The following is a 15732-nucleotide window of genomic DNA, read 5'->3' as shown; positions in this document are numbered from 1 at the left end:
ACTGGTCAAGCTACCGATCGTTAGATTTCAATACCTGTTTGCATTTATCTGAGATGATCTTTGAACAAAAGTGATATGGGTAGATTGTGTTATGTTTATTCTTAGAAGAAGAAAATGCAAACGGAATTTAAGCAAGCTGTACGTATAAGAAGTTATAAATTATTTATTGTTTTAAAATATTTGGTTTTCTTAATAACATTAATTAGAATAAAAGTTGGTGATTATCTTACCGTAACTATTTTAAAAATCTCCCCATTTGGAGGTAAATCTCCACCATTTTGAAGTCAAATCTCCAACATAGTCATGATGAGGGGTTGACAGGTCGGATTATCGCCTCTCCACATCTCAACCACTATTATTCCATTGACAGAACACAAAGGCCTGTTTTATCTCACCCCAGCAGGGCCACTGGGACCTGATCACGCTTAGGGTCTCGCAAGAAGGGTGCACAAGGACCTAATTGTCCAAGTTTATTACCTCCCCTGGAGGAGTAAAGATTTGTTTGTCGCTAGATCACGCATCCCCAGAATCTCCCCAGGACGGACACAGGGACCTGATCATACTCAGGGTCTCGCAAGAAGGGTGCACAAGGACCTAATTGTCCATGTTTATTATCCGCCTTGGAGGAGTAAAGATTTGTTTGTCGCTAGATCACTCATCTCCAGAATCTCCCCAGGACGGACACAGGGACCTGATCACACTTAGGGTCTCACAAGAAGGGTGCACAAGGACCTAATTGTCCAAGTTTATTACCTCCCCTGGAGGAGTAAAGATTTGTTTGTCGCTAGATCACTCATCCCCAGAATCTCCCCAGGACGGACACAGGGACCTGATCATACTCAGGGTCTCGCAAGAAGGGTGCACAAGGACCTAATTGTCCAAGTTTATTACCTCCCTTGGAGGGGTAAAGATTTGTTTGTCGCTAGATCACTCATCCCCAGAATCTCCCTAGGAGGGACACAGGGACCTGATCATACTCAGGGTCTCGCAAGAAGGGTGCACAAGGACCTAATTGTCCAAGTTTATTACCTCCCTTGGAGGGGTAAAGATTTGTTTGTCGCTAGATCACGCATCCCCAGAATCTCCCTAGGACGGACACAGGGACCTGATCATACTCAGGGTCTCGCAAGAAGGGTGCACAAGGACCTAATTGTCTAAGTTTATTACCTCCCTTGGAGGGGTAAAGATTTGTTTGTCGTGAGATCACTTATCCCCAGAATCTCCCTAGGACGGACACAGGGACCTGATCATACTCAGGGTCTCGCAAGAAGGGTGCACAAGGACCTAATTGTCTTAGTTTATTACCTCCCTTGGAGGAGTAAAGATTTGTTTGTCGCTAGATCACGCATCCCCAGAATCTCCCTAGGACGGACACAGGGACCTTATCAGGGGCAACGACAAAGGACAAGCATGGCGTTCTTTGGACCTGTTCTGCCACTGAATCACCACTGAAAGCACTCAATATAGGTATGTGTTTAAACCTACCATCTCCTTCGTCTTGACCAGGTTGTTGACATAGAGTAAATTGGTCCACCATGAGTTCCGGCACTGGTTGATCTCGACCCCCTGCTGGGGCCACAGAGGGCCGTTAGTGATGTAGGGGAACAGTGGGACATACACCATCAACAACAACATGTACGGCGGGGTCAGTCTGAAATACATACAGTTACTTAACATGGTTTATATCAAATTCAACACTACTTGGTGTGTGTGTGAATTTGGTGTTATGTCCAAGTGGTTGATAGCAACTATTAGTCCAGTTTCATATATAAAGGTTATCACGCGAGTGTGTTTGGGGATGGTAAATATCCTGCATTAGGAATAAACATTGTATTTAGCAAGCAACCACCATCCTACAACCACATCCCACAACCATCTCCCACAACCACCTCCCACAACCACATCCCACAACCATCTCCCACAACCATCTCCCACAACCACCCCCCACAACCATCTCCCACAACCACCTCCCACAACCATCTCCCACAACCACCTCCCAAAACCACAAAACCACCTCCCACAACCATCCCCCACAACCACCCCCCACAACCACCTCCCACAACCACCTCCCACAACCACCCCCAACAACCACCTCCCACAACCACCTCCCACAACCATCTCCCATAACCACCTCCCACAACCACCTCCCACAACCATCTCCCACAACCACCCCCCACAACCATCTCCCACAACCACCTCCCACAACCACCTCCATAAAACCACCCCCCACAACCACCTCCATAAAACCACCACCCACAACCATCTCCCACAACCACCTCCCACAACCACCTCCCACAACCACCCCCCACAACCATCTCCCAAAACCATCTCCCACAACCACCTCCCACAACCACCTCCCACAACCACCTCCCACAACCATCTCCCACAACCACCTCCCACAACCACCTCCCACAACCACCTCCCACTCCAACAACCACCCCCCACAACCATCTCCCACAACCATCTCCCACAACCACCTCCCAAAACCATCTCCCACAACCACCTCCTACAACCATCTCCCACAACCACCTCCCACAACCACCTCCCACAACCACCTCCCACAACCATCTCCCAAAACCACCTCCCAGAACCATCTCCCACAACCACCCCCCACAACCATCTCCTACAACCACCCCCCACAACCACCTCCCACAACCACCTCCTACAACCACCCCCCACAACCACCTCCCACAACCATCTCCCACAACCATCTCCCACAACCACCCCCCACAACCACCTCCCACAACAATCTCCCACAACCACCTCCAGTAGTCCATGAACCAGCTGGTCCCCTCATCGCCACTCACCTCCAGAACCTGTGGAAGTAGAACATGAACCAGTTGATCCTGCCGCCTGACCGCCTCATCTCCTTCAGCACCAGGTAAGTCACCAGCAGCCCACTGAAACAGTTTCCAACAACATGCAAGTGCTTTGACAACACATGGACATGATGGTTGCCAGGGGATCCTCTGGCCACATGCTACAAGGAAGAGACAATTGTACCACTGCAAAGAAGCTCACTGCAATTGTTTTGTAACCAACTCCAGATAACTTGCTACGAGGAGAATAAAAGAGTGAAAACATAAATATTTGGACAAAAGAACAGTCACTGACCATTCACACTTAAATTAAATACCACACTGATACATGCATGGGGTCTTGGCCTTATCTACCGAGCGCTCATCCTAATCATGTAAGCTGGGATAATACAGCTGCTATACTTGTTCAGAAGGTCCCCAACACTCCAACACCAACTGGAAGTGCATCAGATTGCTAAGGGTCCAGATTGCTAAGGGTCCAGACTGCTAAGAGTCCAGACTGCTAAGAGTCCAGATTGCTAAGAGTCCAGATTGCTTAGTGTCCAGATTGCTAAAAGTCCAGATTGCTAAGGGTCCAGATTGCTAAGAGTCCAGATTGCTAAGGGTCCAGATCACTGAGCCCTTACCCGACACATGACTCTCCAACATCAGAGGGAGCACCTGCTGGCTCTTTATTTCTGAAACCTCGTCATGTCAGGTGTTTTCAAGTCATGCCACCTGACCAAGTTTTCATGTCACTTGAGCAACAAACTTTCATGTCACATTACTTCATTTTATGTCAGGTAACTTGAGAAACAAGTTTTCATGTCACATTACTTTATTTTATGTCAGGTAACTTGAGCAACAAGTTTTCATGTCACATTACTTTATTTTATTTCAGGTAACTTGAGCAACAAGTTTTCATGTCACATTACTTCATTTTATGTCAGGGAACTTGAGCAACAAGTTTTCATGTCACATTACTTCATTTTATGTCATGTCACTTGAACAACAAGTTTTCATGTCACATTACTTTATTTTATGTCAGGTAACTTGAGAAACAAGTTTTCATGTCACATTACTTCATTTTATGTCATGTCACTTGAGCAACAAGTTTTCATGTCACATTACTTCATTTTATGTCAGGTAACTTGAGAAACAAGTTTTCATGTCACATAACTTCATTTTATGTCATGTCACTTGAGCAACAAGTTTTCATGTCACATTACTTTATTTTATGTCAGGTAACTTGAGCAACAAGTTTTCATGTCACATTACTTCATTTTATGTCAGGTAACTTGAGCAACAAGTTTTCATGTCACATTACTTCATTTTATGTCACGTCACTTGAGCAACAAGTTTTCATGTCACATTACTTTATTTTATGTCATGTCACTTGAGCAACAAGTTTTCATGTCACATTACTTCATTTTATGTCAGGTAACTTGAGCAACAAGTTTTCATGTCACATTACTTTATTTTATGTCAGGTAACTTGAGCAACAAGTTTTCATGTCGCATTACTTCATTTTATGTCACGTCACTTGAGCAACAAGTTTTTATGTCACATTACTTTATTTTATGTCAGGTAACTTGAGCAACAAGTTTTCATGTCACATTACTTCATTTTATGTCAGGTAACTTGAGCAACAAGTTTTCATGTCACATTACTTCATTTTATGTCACGTCACTTGAGCAACAAGTTTTCATGTCACATTACTTTATTTTATGTCATGTCACTTGAGCAACAAGTTTTCATGTCACATTACTTCATTTTATGTCATGTCACTTGAGCAACAAGTTTTCATGTCACATTACTTTATTTTATGTCAGGTAACTTGAGCAACAAGTTTTCATGTCACATTACTTCATTTTATGTCATGTCCCTTGAGCAACAAGTTTTCATGTCACATTACTTCATTTTATGTCACGTCACTTGAGCAACAAGTTTTCATGTCACATTACTTCATTTTATGTCAGGTAACTTGAGCAACAAGTTTTCATGTCACATTACTTCAGTTTATGTCAGGTAACTTGAGCAACAAGTTTTCATGCCATGTCACTTGAGCAACAAGTTTTCATGCCATGTCACTTGAGCAACAAGTTTTCATGTCATGTCACTTGAGCAACAAGTTTTCATGCCATGTCACTTGAGCAACAAGTTTTCATGCCATGTCACTTGAGCAACAAGTTTTCATGCCATGTCACTTGAGCAACAAGTTTTCATGCCATGTCACTTGAGCAACAAGTGTCCAGGTCACGTCACGTGGTCAAGCTGGGTGATGACATGGGACGTTGCTGATTATCGTGATCATGGTCAAATCTGACTTGATTTTCTACAGGCCACACAATAACTGCAATATTGTTGACTGCAATAAAGACACCAACAAGTTTGCACTGACCTCATAGTGAAGAAGGAGTCGACAGACACTGTAGCATTGGCAATGGCCTGGAAAGTGAAGCGCTTGATGACTTCAGGGAAGAAGCTAATGAAGTTCCCTGAAAACAATGTCAAACTGTCACACGATGTTGACACTGGATGATACGAGCACTAGGGAATGATACTAACACTGTGGAGTGATGTTGACACTGGATGATACGAGCACGAGGGAATGATACTGACACTGTGGAGTGATGTTGACACTGGATGATACGAGCACTAGGGAATGATACTGACACTGTGGAGTGATGTTGACACTGTGGTGTGATACTGACACTGTGGAATGATACTGACTCTGTGGTGTGATACTGACTCTGTGGTGTGATACTGACACTGTGGTGTGATACTGACTCTGTGGTGTGATACTGACTCTGTGATGTGATACTGACTCTGTGGAATGATACTGACTCTGTGGTGTGATACTGACACTGTGGTGTGATACTGACTCTGTGGTGTGATACTGACTCTGTGGTGTGATACTGACACTGTGGTGTGATACTGACTCTGTGGTGTGATACTGACTCTGTGGTGTGATACTGACTCTGTGGTGTGATACTGACACTGTGGTGTGATACTGACACTGTGGAGTGATACTAACTCTGTGGTGTGATACTGACACTGTGGTGTGATACTGACTCTGTGGAATGATACTGACACTGTGGTGTGATACTGACTCTGTGGTGTGATACTGACACTGTGGTGTGATACTGACACTGTGGTGTGATACTGACTCTGTGATGTGATACTGACACTGTGGTGTGATACTGACTCTGTGGTGTGATATTGACACTGTGGTGTGATACTGACTCTGTGGTGTGATACTGACTCTGTGGTGTGATACTGACACTGTGATGTGATACTGACTCTGTGGTGTGATACTGACTCTGTGATGTGATACTGACTCTGTGGAATGATACTGACTCTGTGGTGTGATACTGACACTGTGGTGTGATACTGACTCTGTGGTGTGATACTGACTCTGTGGTGTGATACTGACACTGTGGTGTGATACTGACACTGTGGAGTGATACTGACACTGTGGTGTGATACTGACACTGTGGAGTGATACTGACTCTGTGGTGTGATACTGACTCTGTGGTGTGATACTGACTCTGTGGTGTGATACTGACACTGTGGTGTGATACTGACTCTGTGGTGTGATACTGACTCTGTGGAATGATACTGACACTGTGGTGTGATACTGACTCTGTGGTGTGATACTGACTCTGTGATGTGATACTGACTCTGTGATGTGATACTGACTCTGTGGAATGATACTGACTCTGTGGTGTGATACTGACTCTGTGGTGTGATACTGACTCTGTGGTGTGATACTGACTCTGTGGTGTGATACTGACTCTGTGGTGTGATAATGACTCTGTGGTGTGATACTGACACTGTGGTGTGATACTGACTCTGTGATGTGATACTGACTCTGTGATGTGATACTGACTCTGTGGTGTGATACTGACACTGTGGTGTGATACTGACTCTGTGATGTGATACTGACTCTGTGGAATGATACTGACACTGTGGTGTGATACTGACTCTGTGGTGTGATACTGACTCTGTGGTGTGATACTGACTCTGTGATGTGATACTGACTCTGTGGTGTGATACTGACACTGTGGAATGATACTGACTCTGTGATGTGATACTGACTCTGTGGTGTGATACTGACACTGTGGAATGATACTGACACTGTGGAATGATACTGATACTGGTGCTTGGGATTGATATTGTTGGTGGGGTGTTATATCGGCACTGAGGTTTGATATTGGCACTATGGTGTGATATTGGCACTGTGGTGTGATATTGACACTGTGGTGTGATATTGGCACTGAGGTTTGATATCGGCACTATGGTGTGATATTGACACTGTGGTGTGATATTGGCACTGTGATGTGATATTGGCATGGTGGTGTGATATTGGCACTGTGGTGTGATATTGGCACTATGGTGTGATATTGGCACTATGGTGTGATATTGGCACTGTGGTGTGATATTGGCACTGTGGTGTAACATTGGCACTGTGGCATGAAATTGGCACTGTCGTGTGATATTGGCTCTATGGTATGATATTGACACCATGGTGTGATATTGACACTTTGGCATGATATTGGCTTGATATGATGTGATATTGACACTATGACATGATATTGGCTTGATATGGTGTGATATTGACACTATGACATGATATTGGCTTGATATGGTGTGATATTGACACTATGACATGATATTGGCTTGATATGGTGTGATATTGACACTATGGCATGATATTGGCTTGATATGGTATGATATTGGCTTGATATGGTGTGATATTGGCACTGTGGTGTATATTGACACTATGGCATCATATTGGCACTGTGGTGTGATATTGACACTATGGCATCATATTGGCACTGTGGTGTGATGTTGCAATGTGGTGTATATTGACACTATGGCATGATATTGGCACTGTGGTGTGATATTGACACTATGGCATGATATTGGCTTGATATGGTGTGTTATTGACACTGTGGTGTATATTGGCAAAAAAAAACCCAACACGTTCCTAATTACAGCTGTCAAAACTCACCCATAGACGACAGACCAAACACGTAGGTGTGCCCCAAGATCACCCAAGTAATGGAGAGGAAGCGGATGCCATTGACTGCGGTCAGACTTCCAGGTGCCTGTTTGGTGCTCAGCAACTTAGAGGCGTTGGTGTACACAGAGAAGGACAGCAGGATCTTGCTACACATACCTGTAGTATAAGGACATAATGTTAGTGACAAAGAGATACTGTGTGTCAGTCACTGAACTGTTTGTGTCTGTCACTGCAAGGACATTTATATCATGACAAGGACATATTCCTGTATATATCATAAGAGGACATATTAAATATTTCATAAAAAGACATCTTATTGTATATATCATAGAAGGATGTATTGTATACATCATAAACAGGACACTGTACATATCATAACAAGGACATAATGTATATATCATAACAAGGACATAATGTATGTATCATGACAAGGACATAATGTATATATCATAACAAGGACATAATGTATATGTCATAACAAGGACATAATGTATATATCATAACAAGGACATAATGTATGTATCATGACAAGGACATAATGTATATATCATAACAAGGACATAATGTATATATCATAACAAGGACATAATGTATGTATCATGACAAGGACATAATGTATATATCATAACAAGGACATAATGTATATATCATAACAAGGACATAATGTATATATCATAACAAGGACATAATGTATATATCATAACAAGGACATAATGTATGTATCATGACAAGGACATAATGCATATATCATAACAAGGACATAATGCATATATCATAACAAGGACATAATGTATATATCATAACAAGGACATAATGCATATATCATAACAAGGACATAATGTATATGTCATAACAAGGACATAATGTATATATCATAACAAGGACATAATGTATATATCATGACAAGGACATAATGTATATATGATAACAAGGACATAATGTATATGTCATAACAAGGACATAATGCATATATCATAACAAGGACATAATGTATGTATCATGACAAGGACATAATGTATATGTCATAACAAGGACATAATGTATATATCATAACAAGGACATAATGTATATATCATGACAAGGACATAATGTATATGTCATAACAAGGACATAATGTATATGTCATAACAAGGACATAATGTATATATCATAACAAGGACATAATGTATATATCATGACAAGGACATAATGTATATATCATAACAAGGACATAATGTATATGTCATAACAAGGACATAATGTATATATCATAACAAGGACATAATGTATATATCATAACAAGGACATAATGAATGTATCATAACAAGGACATAATGTATATGTCATAACAAGGACATAATGTATATATCATAACAAGGACATAATGTATATATCATGACAAGGACATAATGTATATATGATAACAAGGACATAATGTATATGTCATAACAAGGACATAATGCATATATCATAACAAGGACATAATGTATGTATCATGACAAGGACATAATGTATATGTCATAACAAGGACATAATGTATATATCATAACAAGGACATAATGTATATATCATGACAAGGACATAATGTATATGTCATAACAAGGACATAATGTATATATCATAACAAGGACATAATGTATATGTCATAACAAGGACATAATGTATATATCATGACAAGGACATAATGTATATGTCATAACAAGGACATAATGTATGTATCATGACAAGGACATAATGTATATGTCATAACAAGGACATAATGTATATATCATAACAAGGACATAATGTATATATCAGAAAAAGGACATAATGTATGTATCATGACAAGGACATAATGTATATGTCATAACAAGGACATAATGTATATATCATAACAAGGACATAATGTATATATCAGAAAAAGGACATAATGTATGTATCATGACAAGGACATAATGTATGTATCATGACAAGGACATAATGTATATATCATAACAAGGACATAATGTATATATCATAACAAGGACATAATGTATGTAACATGACAAGGACATAATGTATATGTCATAACAAGGACATAATGTATATATCATAACAAGGACATAATGTATATATCAGAAAAAGGAAATGACGTATATATATCATTAATTAGATTGTCATATTAACGATGATTGAGGACAAAATGTTCACATAACAATGAGGACAAAGGACATGGAGGACACAGGACAGTGTTAACAATGATATACACAAAAATTAACATTTACTTTACCGTATTGTGGACATACCATATATATCTGACAAGGATGTATGAAGCCATACAGAACCTCAGCCACGTGTGAAAACTGAGTTTGGAGTGTAGTCTCATGCATAAAGACCATCCACTGGTATAAACAAAGGTATCAGAGTGAACAAGGGCAGAGTGTATGTACTAACAAGGGCATAGTGTACGTTCTAACAAGGGCAGAGTGTATGTACTAACAAGGGCAGAGTGTACGTTCTAACAAGGGCATAGTGTATGTATTAACGAGGGCATAGTGTATGTACTAAAAAGGGCAGAGTGTATGTACTAACAAGGGCAGAGTGTATGTACTAACAAGGGCAGAGTGTATGTACTAACAAGGGCAGAGTGTATGTACTAACAAGGGCAGAGTGTATGTACTAACAAGGGCAGAGTGTATGTACTAACAAGGGCATAGTGTACGTTCTAACAAGGGCAGAGTGTATGTACTAACAAGGGCAGAGTGTATGTACTAACAAGGGCATAGTGTACGTTCTAACAAGGGCATGGTGTATGTATTAACGAGGGCAGAGTGTGTGTATTAACAAGGTCAGATTGTATGTACCGTATTTTCTTGAGTATAGTGCGCACCCATGTATAATGCGCACCCCCCTCTAGCGGGTTCAATATTTTGGAAAAAAAAGAAATTTGAATATTATGCGCAGAAATATTTTACACCGTACCCTTTCAGCGAAGTCCGGCAAACGAACGGGTGCTGAGAAACTTCGTCAGTACAAATTCGAAATTTGAGATAAAAAATCACCAGACATGTTTATTTACCGTTTAAATAGTATTTATTGTTCTGCTAGGCATTGTTTTATATTTAGGGATTAAGATTACCTTGCGTATTTTCTCGTAAACTAAGCTGGAAACAGCAATCAGCTGTACACACGTTTTCTTGGAATCGACCGGTGATTCGGTCAAGACACACCCAATGATATAACTTTATAAGATTTTTAATGCAAGGATCGGCAACAATTGTATCTGAAACTATTTTATTTATCAGGAATAATATATTCCATTATTTTCTTAATTATATGCAACCTTTACTAAACATATTTAAAATAATAATAACCCTAAGCGAAGCAGCTGATCGCTATTCCCGGGTAATATTTTTTACATGGAACATGTCTCACCAGTCACCGTCAAGGCTCACGCGCATGTGATCACGCGATCAAAAAGTGCGCACTATACTCAAGAAAATACGGTACTAACAAGGGCATAGTGTACGTTCTAACAAGGGCACAGTGTATGTATTAACGAGGGCATAGTGTGTGTTCCTACACGGATACAGCCTGTCTCAGTAACTGTCTTATTTACACTTGCTAACGATGGTCTTCTAATCATACATACTTGGTTGTGGCTGACTGAAATCTGGTTTCCCTGTCTCATTTAGCAGTGGAGTTGTCTCCTCTTGTTTATGCTTGATGTTCAGTGATGTGTGGGTGTTGGTGCCATTCAATAAACCCTTTTCCTCAGCAGACAACATGTACCAGAGTGGAAGTTGGATAAACACGATGTCATAGATTGTGCCCATAACCAGCAGCACAACGAACAGCATCGCCACCACACTGGAAACGAAACAGAGCAAACGATATTATCCAACCCTGGCTACAAGATAAATTATCAGTTTAGAAATGAAAGCCTATAACATTGTCTTCTTGTTTCCAAATCGATATACACAGAACTGTTGCCACGATTCCCTTAGGGAGTCAAGCATGTTAGGATGTGCTGGTGACAGAGTGTACCAGGGCTTTACCACATGCAAAATATTGTCTTCTTCCGCACTCAGCAATATCCCAGCTATATGATTGCAGTCTGTAAATATTCGAGCCTGGACCAGTCAATCCAGTGATTGATATCATAAGCATTGATCTACGCAATTCGGATACGATGACATGCATCAACCAAGGCAGCAAGCCTGACCACCTGACCTCTTACGACAAGCATAGCAGCCTCTTATGGCAAGCATAGGTTGCTGAAACCTGAAACCTATTCTAACCTCGATCTTCATTGGTCTATCAACAATTGAGAAAGGGAGTATATAATGTGTATATAATGGTGTCCCATGACACCAACAATATGACTGACTAATTCATACCAATTTTGATGGTAGCATGTACATACACTTTTACCCTCCAATTGTCTTCACAGGGCCACTATGTTTGTTTCAAACAAGGAAATCCTGATCCATCATTAGCATAAAGTTTCAGAAATATTTGATAGTTTATTTGTTGCTGGTACAGGGGTCACACTGGTATCCCTTTTTCATCTCAAGGACATAAGCGGAAAACATCACTTAGAGAAATTCCCAGACAAATCCCTGGAGTACAGAGGTCAACTTACAAGACAGCGATGGCTTTCGTGTCCCACTCTAGGTTCTCCTCCTGACACACAGTACTCCTGACCTTTAACTGTGTGGTGACGTTCAGCTGCTCAAGCACCAGGTCCAACACTGCAGGGAAACAAACATAACAAGCACCTGCTCCAATACTGCAGAGAGACAGACATAACAAGCACCTGCTCCAACACTGGAGGGAGACAGACATAACAAGCACCTGCTCCAACACTGAAGGGACACAAACATAACAAGCACCTGCTCCAACACTGAAGGGAGACAGACATAACAAGCACCTGCTCCAACACTGGAGGGAGACAGACATAACAAGCACCTGCTCCAACACTGAAGGGACACAAACATAACAAGCACCTGCTCCAACACTGCAGTGAGACAGACATAACAGGCACCTGCCCAACACTGAAGGGAGACAGACATAACAGGCACCTGCCCAACACTGAAGGGAGACAAACATAACAAGCACCTGCCCAACACTGGAGGAACACAGACATAACAAGCACCTGCTCCAACACTACAGGGATCAGCACCAAACAAGTTCAGCACCTGACCTTGATTCTGCTTGCTTCCTTCCCTCACTGTACACAATCTGCTGCAAGTTTTCACAGCCATTGGTAAGGAGGAGAGTTGCATCCCTTAGCCTACCAGGATCCCACCAGTCATCATCTGAGTCACTTACCGAGTCTGATTTCAAAAGCAATTGTAAGTTTTGTGTCAACCTGGACGCACTTTTTGAGCTGAACATTGCTTCAGTTGTGTTCCTGTACACGGACCTAGGAATTCTTCTGTTTTTAGAGCTTACAATTACTTACACAGATAACTGAAATTTCTACAATCATTTTACTTTTATACAATACATCAGCTGGCCTAATGCCAACACCTGAGCTATGTATGAATGGATAAAGCAGGCTTTAGAGTGTATGTCCAAGCAGCATTTACAATTAAAAAAATAGCATAGCAGACAAAACAACATAAGTAGGACCTAGTTGAATGAAGGCAAAACAAGGCATTGCTCTCAACAATCCTGTGACAGTTGGAGAATTGACAAACAAGTAGACGACCTGTTGAAATGCAGATATACTCACTGTCATTAAGAATCAATGTCACATCTTCCCCATTACAGGAGTCCGGGAAGCAGAGTCCAATTGTGATGTCGGAGAATGATGGCATCGTCGGACCTGGAGCCTGTTTAACAACATTCCAGATAAGAGTGGTGTCACTGCACTGAAGCTCACCTCCATTAAGATGATGTGATGAGGCAAAAGGCATGTTAGATACTCACTAGTGCAGTAATCGTTAACTAAACATTCACCAATTATCGATAAATATAAAAAAAATTGACTTTGAGCAAATACGCAAAAAAAAAAAAAAGAACTGAATATCTTTCACTCCACTGGTGAGTGGTGGCATGTTTAAGCAGGGATTACTTTGCAGACATTTGAGATGTAACAAAAACAGTTACTTTCCATATTCATCAATTGCCATGATTGACAATAATGAGTCTGTTTTGGTAAATTTCAACTTTCATTAAATAGTTTATGTAATAAATTATCGATGACACAATTTTTATATTGATAATCGTTAATATTTCTTCCCATCATCCATCATTCCGATTGTCGATATTTTGACCTACTCTGCAATAGGTGTTACCCACAATACCACGGTTGCCGTAGGTGTGAAATAACAGGTTCATAACATACCATTAAACCAACAACAGGCAAGAATATTTGAACAATAAAGCTGAGAGATTTGGCTGTGAGAATGTGACTGGTCAAGTCCAAGTTAAATAATGTCATATCCAGAAGGGTACCTTGTGTTGTTACTCCTAAAACGGGTACTTTGTACCTTAGGATGGAATAAATAGTTATTCACCACTTCAATTATTAACGCATTTCAATTATTAACGCATTGAAATGAAGCGATTTTACTTCATGATACATTCATACAAACAAAAAATATATAGCATCATAATTTGAATATTCATCATGCATGTATCTTTCTTGAATAATGCAGCGGTAGAAACTAACAGTTTTAGACCACTAGTCCTTATAATGATATCATATATTGCAAAGCCCTTAAAAAGGGCAAATTTCTACTTGTCCTTATGATACCTTTTAAAACTATTGGGCAGTTTGGCAAGGCCTACAGGACTTAATGTGCCTATTTCTAATGCTGTAATGTTATACAGGCACATGTTCATGTAATTCCTTTCTGTGATGATTGCCTTTTTGAAGTACGCTGACCTTAAAATCACAAAAGTCAAATATATCTTATACGGCTGTTGGCCTTTTGGAAGTACGCTGACCTTAAACTCACAAAAGTCAAATATATCTTATACGGCTGTTGGCCTTTTGGAAGTACGCTGACCTTAAACTCACAAAAGTCAAATATATCTTATACGGCTGTTGGCCTTTTGGAAGTACGCTGACCTTAAACTCACAAAAGTCAAATATATCTTATACGGCTGTTGGCCTTTTTGAAGTACGCTGACCTTAAACTAACAAAAGTCAAATATATCTTATACGGCTGTTGGCCTTTTTGAAGTACGCTGACCTTAAACTAACAAAAGTCAAATATATCTTATACGGCTGTTGGCCTTTTTGAAGTACGCTGACCTTAAACTCACAAAAGTCAAATATATCTTATACGGCTGTTGGCCTTTTGGAAGTACGCTGACCTTAAACTAACAAAAGTCAAATATATCTTATACGGCTGTTGGCCTTTTGGAAGTACGCTGACCTTAAACTCACAAAAGTCAAATATATCTTATACGGCTGTTGGCCTTTTTGAAGTACGCTGACCTTAAACTAACAAAAGTCAAATATATCTTATACGGCTGTTGGCCTTTTTGAAGTACGCTGACCATAAACTCACAAAAGTCAAATATATCTCCTATATGGCTGTTGGCCTTTTTGAAGTACGCTGACCTTAAACTCACAAAAGTCAAATATATCTTATACGGCTGTTGGCCTTTTGGAAGTACGCTGACCTTAAACTAACAAAAGTCAAATATATCTTATACGGCTGTTGGCCTTTTGGAAGTACGCTGACCTTAAACTCACAAAAGTCAAATATATCTTATACAGCTGTTGGCCCTGTTTGGGAGGTCCAAGGTGAATTTCATGATTTAAATCTCAGTGAGGTTATTAGCAGTAATCATGCTAATTTCATAAGTCGTGACCTTGACATGCAAAGTCAACCAACCATATGAGAGCATACGCTTTATAAATACATAGAGTTACTTGAGAGTAAGTACATTCTGACAAGTGAGTGAGTGAGTGAGTGAGTGAGTGAGTGAGTGAGTGAGTGAGTG

The 15732-nt window shown here is 40.5% G+C and overlaps 1 protein-coding gene across 1 annotated transcript in view; it reads right to left on the bottom strand.

Moving 5' to 3' along the window:
* LOC124138386 (nose resistant to fluoxetine protein 6-like) overlaps window positions 1–15732 on the bottom strand; it is a 37758-nt gene that overhangs the window by 13321 nt on the left and 8705 nt on the right. Inside the window, exons 3-9 of the mRNA XM_046505000.2 lie at window positions 13505–13604; window positions 12410–12518; window positions 11417–11634; window positions 7816–7983; window positions 5200–5296; window positions 2808–2900; window positions 1486–1651 (exon numbers count right to left, since the gene is read on the bottom strand). Of these exons, the coding sequence (XP_046360956.2) occupies window positions 1486–1651; window positions 2808–2900; window positions 5200–5296; window positions 7816–7983; window positions 11417–11634; window positions 12410–12518; window positions 13505–13604 (951 nt within the window). The remainder of the gene's footprint in view (window positions 1–1485; window positions 1652–2807; window positions 2901–5199; window positions 5297–7815; window positions 7984–11416; window positions 11635–12409; window positions 12519–13504; window positions 13605–15732) is intronic.

Source organism: Haliotis rufescens, unplaced genomic scaffold, assembly GCF_023055435.1.
Source record: "Haliotis rufescens isolate VD_foot unplaced genomic scaffold, xgHalRufe1.0.p SCAF_8, whole genome shotgun sequence".
Lineage (NCBI taxonomy): Eukaryota > Metazoa > Mollusca > Gastropoda > Lepetellida > Haliotidae > Haliotis > Haliotis rufescens.
Note: the sequence above shows the minus strand (reverse complement) of the source record. Positions and strands in the feature narration are given on the sequence as shown.